Below are 6,222 nucleotides of genomic sequence, written 5' to 3'. Positions count from 1 at the left end.
ATGTCATATTTTATAGCTAGGTTAGCTATTTACCTTTTAATGTAAGATTAAGCTCTGACCATCCTTATTTGTCACTGACCCATATATGTTATATAACTGTGTATAAATACACATACACATTTGTATAACATGCATGCATATACATTGCCTTCAATTTATAATATTCATCTCTCACTATTATAACAATACCCTATTGACCTTAGAAAGCAGAGATATAGGCAACTTTAATAATTCATCAATTACTATTATTAACCCTTGATCAGTCAATAGTGTGTTTTTCCATGATAACTGGGTTCATTCTTCATTTCAAATGACGGATAAACTGTTCCCTGCAGTCATCTTTAATTGGATATGGCCACATTTGATATAGTCGATAACCAAATGTTGAATTGTGCAAGATAAGCAAAGAGGAGCATATCACTTAAATTTAGATTTTAAGAGTCTTCGCTCTCAGGACAGCAGCAGTCTTTAGAGATTGAATACAGTGAGATAATTAAAGGTGATGGGCAGCAGGGCGGCACTGTTGTTCTCTGGGATTCTCTCCTGGGAAATATATTGTACATTTTCAGATTCTCACAGTCTAGAAATGTATGATAATTTGTAGTTTTTACATCACTGTCAAAGATCACTGGCCTCTTAATGTCTGATAGAGCTTCCATGCTTATAGAGGTTTCCATGGATGGTGTGTTAACCGTCAGGAGCTTTCCGCAGCCATTGGTAGAACTGTTGCTCATACAGCATGTGCCATTTTACATTAGCTTGAACAATCTCAACAGCTCGAGTGAACGCAGGTACCCCCCCTCCTCCACTGGTCAGGATAAACTCTTTCAGCTGAGGAGAACAACAAACAACAACACTTAAATTATTAACAGAGCTCTGCTGAATTCGAGATATTCCCCAGAACATAATTTAACATAATCCTTGAATTTAGTGTGTCCAATTCATCTGATGTAGACAGTTTTGTGTTTGTGTGTGGAAGTGGATCACAAGTCCCCAGTACCCTCATACAGAATATACGATGCATTTACATGCAAATGCCCAACATGTAATTTAACAGATAATAACAGTGCTTATGATAATGAGGTACTGGCTTGCATTTGAAGTAAACTGTATCATCTGTGGAGTTGTTGCTTTTCTAGAAGGGAAGAACTGTCTTAAAAAAGCCCTGCTAACCTCCAGCACCAATCGCTGGCATTAAAGGGATAGTTCCCCGAAATTGTAAATTCTCTCATCATTTACTCACTCTCATGCCATACCAGATGTGTATGACTTACTTTCTTCTTTTGAAGAATATCAGCTCTGTAGGTCGATACAATGCAAGTGAATGGTAGCCATAATTTTGAAGGTCCAAAAAACACATACATGCACACGACTCCAGTGGTGAAATCTATATCTTCAGAAGCGATATGATATGTGTGGTTGAGTACTTTTTTACTATACATTCTCATACCTGCTCAGTATGTGGCGATATGCATGAAGAATGTGAATCACCAAAAACAAAAGAAGAAAGTGAAAGTGGAGATTTATAGTATAAAGGACTTGAATATTGATCCGTTTCTCACCACACATACCATATCACTTTTTAAGATATAGATTTAACGACTGGAGTCCTAAGATTACTTTTATGCTTCCTTTATATGCTTTTTGGAACTTCAAAATTCTGGACACTATTCACTTGCATAGTGTGGATCTACAGAGCTGAGATATTTCTTTTTTTAAATCTCAGATTTCACCAGAAGTTTTCATTTTTTGAGTTAACTATCCCAATAAAATCTTTTAAATCTCAATTGATCAAATAAAAATTACAAAAACAATTCATAATTCCATGGGTCATGAGATGTACATGAATTAACACGTACTCCATGATAATGCACCAACACTGTTAAATGTACTGCCGATTTTACGACAAATCTGTTTTTTGTCTACCGTACGGTTCTGCTCCACATAAACTGATGAAGTGCTCTAGAAGCAGTTAATTGTCAATGACAGTATGGTAATGCTCTGTTTAAGAAAACACTGAGAGGGTTTGTATTATCTCTGTGGGAATGATAAATTGTGAAGAGGAAGTCAGCTATATGAGAAATATGTGCTGCAGTGAGAAGCATCAGCAGTCTGAGCCCTCTGGGATTGAAGCTGAGTGAATTTAAATAAGTGAATATACTTCACATTTCCTGTAATCAGGTTAAGCAGTTACAATGAGGAAATAACAGCATGAAAAATTCTGTCGCACAATTCTGCAATCTGCAAAGTCTACTTTTGCACAGTTTCTCCATCTAAATGGTCATAGGACCAAAGTCATTTTAGAAGCATTAATGTTTCATGAGGAGTCATCAATTGTTTATTATCAGTTTATTGTGATTGATTTGGACTGCAGCTTGTCTCAGGGTGTGTAAAAGCCCAGACTCACCTCATTCAACTCGGCCTCAGTGTTGAGAAACTCAGTCACACCGCTGATTAATTTGGAGTTCATAAATAAGGCTTCACCATACCTGTGAATGAGAGAGATGCAGCTATTAAATACACTGGTGTTTATATATATCACACCGCACCATTATAATGAGCCCAGCAGACACACACCAATAAATATTTCTCATAATGCTCTCTGCCTCTCCACATCAGGAATTGAATACAAACAGAAACAGAAGACAAACAGAAAGTTGAATGTGGCTCTATCTGCTAGATTTACCTGGAATTCAATATGTCCCACTTCTCTCTGAAATACATCCACGCTAAATGTCTTCCGATCGGATTGCGGGCCACATGTATGATGACATCAATCACGTCTTGATCCGGCACCAGGTCGGAGGTCAGGGACAGATTCAGGAGTCTGTTGACAAAAAAATCTTATTGGTAGCTGAATGCATAATCAAATAACTAAAATATGTAATAAACACACAATCAAAGTTCTGCGGGGGAGGGTCTGGATATAAATAAAGAATAATTGATGATGGACCACTGAATTACTGAATATTAATTGCCAATGTGACCATGACAAGAAGCAGAAAACGTTAAAACTAATTTTGGGAAAAATGTGATATGCAACTGTAACACAGTCTACAAACCTGGAACTACTTTATAGTCATGCAGTTATAGGAAATGAATCTCTGCTCTAATTGCACTATTTTAATCGATTTCAAAGCTCATTTTACACTCATTTTAAACTTGAGTAAATCTTAGATGAAAGTGCTTAAAATTAAAAATGTCTTTGTCATTTTCAGTAACTGATATGCTTTCAATAGTGTGTCATACTCTTCCAAACGTAATTAATCCAAGAATCCAGAATCAAACACAGACAGACTCATTTGATTCAAATTGTTGCAAAATGTCAAGTACACCAAAAAAAAAAAAAAGTGTCAGAAATAGGAAATGAGTTGTTACACATAAGGACACTGCCAGAGTGAGCAAGTTTTCAATTTTCAATTAAATGAGAAATGAATCACCACTGTGGTTTGGGTCATTTCTGTTCAAGTGCTGTTCTGGTTTGAACTCCAGGGCTTTTTTTTGTCAAGTCACTTGTACAGTCTTTTCATGAACTACTGAAGATTATTGCCACAGTAACAAAGCTTACATCTGTGTGCAGACTGCAGTTTCACAGTTCACAAATCCCACAAATCTTCTGATTCCTCTATGGACAAATAGGAACAAGCCTTGCAGAACAGTATTATTTTGCTGTGATAACTCTCCAATAATTTCTCACTTTCACATGTAGTTTGCTATTCAGATGCAATTTGTAATTTGGAAATCTGACCTTCCATTTCCAGTGTGACTAATTACTGTAAGTAAAATTGACCACAATTGTTCACTTCTCTTTCTTGACTGATTATTGATTGAACTGCCAAAATGCAAGATAATTAAATGCCAAGGTCATGTTTAGACTGGCAGTTATAATTGAACTACCGAGGGATTTTGCTTTGTCGAGCAACTATCTTCATTTCTGTCCAAATATACATGATATTATGCGCAATTAAACAGGTGTAGAAAGGATGTGAGCTGAGAAAGTGATGTAGATTTTTTCCGGCATCATAGTAGCACGTCAAAAATGTCAGCTGCAGCGAGATACACACAACAGCCACAACAACATGGAAAACTTTAAAGTCACGTGCATTTCTTACATTCGTATGCGTTGATTCTGCCGCAGATCAGATATACGCTATTCCATTGCTTTATGTTGATATCCAAAGGCAGAAGATGACACTATTTGCTCTATAAGCTCTGCTTTGCTTCACTTTTGTCCTTATGAACCCAGTGTAAAGCATAATAATAACATTTAAATTGTAGAGAGACGTTGTGTCTAAATGGATGATTAAGAAAATATATGCTTTTTTCCCTCGTTCTATGAATGGAGTCCCTGTGAAATCAGTGAAAAAACCTGTTATAACCACTTGAAAAGTATTAAATGTTTGAGCTGATGAGTTACAGAAAGTCTCCTGGGACTTTCATGCAAAACAGTCTCCAGAGTTTATCAGAATGGTTCCACAGAAATGGACGGAAGTGCCTTGTTGATGTGAGAGGTCAATGGAGAATGGCCAGACAGGTTCAAGCTGACAGAAAGGCTATGGTAACTCAGATAACCACTCTGATAACAACAACTGTAGCGAGCAGAAAAGCATCCCAGAATGCACAACACATTGAACATTGAGGTGGATGGACTACAACAGCAGAAGACCATTTCAGTCTTACCAAAACTGGACAGTTAAAGACTGGAAAAACGTAGCCTGGTCTGATGAATCTTGATTTCTACTAAGGGAAAAAGATGGTAGGGTCAGAATTTGGTGGCAACAACATGAATCCATGGACCCAACCTGCCTTGTGTCAACAGTCCAGACTGATGACGGTGTTGTAATGGTGTAGGGAATGTTTTGGCACACTTTGGGCTCGTTAATACAAATCAATCATTGATTGAATGCCACATCCTATTTGAATATTGTTGCTGACCATGTGAATCCCTTCATGGCCCCAATTTACCAATTTCTAATGGCTACTTCGAGTATGATAATGCACCATGTCACAAAGCATTTCTGGTTTCATGAACATGACAATGTCTTCACTGTTCTTCGGTGGCATTACCAGTCACCGGATCTTAATCCGTTAAAACAGAAGAGAGGAGGAGATTCAGCTGACAAATCTGCAGAAACCACATGATGCAATCATGTCAACATGAACTAGAATTTTAAAGAAATTATTCCAACATCTGGTGGAATCTGTGCCACAAAGAATTGAGGCTGATTTGAGAGCAAAGGGAGGCCCTACCCACTATTAGTATAGTATTCCTAATAAAGTGCTCAGTGAGTGTATGTTTACATGTATGATAATGAGTGTTACTATGGCAGACAGATTAGTCAATGGACAAAATAATAGTAATTATGAGGCACGTCAATGTGTCACATGTGTGAATGGTCTACAGACTGATAATCCATCCAAAAATGAAAATATCTAACATTCGCCAAGTGTCCCTGCATTACAAAAAAGTTAAATCAGTAAACAGGTCCACTTTGCAGCCAACGTTAGAATTGCCGGGCCACCACCCTCAATCTGGGACTAATATCCAGACAGTATAGCAGTCTCAATATAGGATTGTTCTCTTAGGAAAGTCGACATCCGGAGAACATCGACATTCAAAAGGAAAACGATGAAGGCTTGATTCCGAGGAGTGACATCTCCAGCCATCACTTGACACAGGTGAATGTAAAAAACCCAAACACTTCTCTTTAAAGTATAACAAAGTTTATTGATGCAGAAATATAAATTAATAATCAATACAATGTTGTCAATAAACTTCTGACTTCCAACTACTAACTAAACAGTAACATGATTAGATATGGTAAAAAAATAAGTCTATAATACACGAGAGGAAGGTAGGTATATGTGAGTGTGTGTGGGGGTGTGTTCATGTTCGTAAAGAGTGTTGTGGAGAGTACGTGACGCAAGGTTTCCGGCCAAAGAATATGGCTGCGAATGTGGGCGGAGAGAGGCTGGAACCGTTTAGCACTTGTACGATATCTTGGGGACAAAGCTGAGATTTATCGCCATGTTATCTACTAGCAAAATGTGTGTGCGGGTATGTTTGTGAGGTGTCGCGTGTGTGTGCGGTTAGTACGAGAGAGACAGCGAGAAAACAGTGATGTACTGAAGCCGGCTTTCGCAATCGTTGGGGAAGGCGGCAACTGTTAGTTTATCACTCAGAGAATTGGAGAATGGCTCATAAACTGTCCCACAGTCTTT

At 37.8% G+C, this 6,222-nt stretch overlaps 1 protein-coding gene across 1 annotated transcript in view; it reads right to left on the bottom strand.

The window, feature by feature from the left end:
- Nucleotides 1-641: 641 nt before the first annotated feature.
- LOC127637424 (thyrotropin-releasing hormone-degrading ectoenzyme-like) overlaps nucleotides 642-6,222 on the bottom strand; it is a 146,053-nt gene continuing 140,472 nt past the window's right edge. Inside the window, exons 17-19 of the mRNA XM_052118466.1 lie at nucleotides 2,687-2,827; nucleotides 2,408-2,489; nucleotides 642-831 (exon numbers count right to left, since the gene is read on the bottom strand). Of these exons, the coding sequence (XP_051974426.1) occupies nucleotides 688-831; nucleotides 2,408-2,489; nucleotides 2,687-2,827 (367 nt within the window). The 3' untranslated portion in view covers nucleotides 642-687. The remainder of the gene's footprint in view (nucleotides 832-2,407; nucleotides 2,490-2,686; nucleotides 2,828-6,222) is intronic.

The sequence above is a fragment of the Xyrauchen texanus genome, chromosome 45 (assembly GCF_025860055.1).
Source record: "Xyrauchen texanus isolate HMW12.3.18 chromosome 45, RBS_HiC_50CHRs, whole genome shotgun sequence".
Taxonomy (NCBI): Eukaryota; Metazoa; Chordata; class Actinopteri; order Cypriniformes; family Catostomidae; genus Xyrauchen; species Xyrauchen texanus.
Note: the sequence above shows the minus strand (reverse complement) of the source record. Positions and strands in the feature narration are given on the sequence as shown.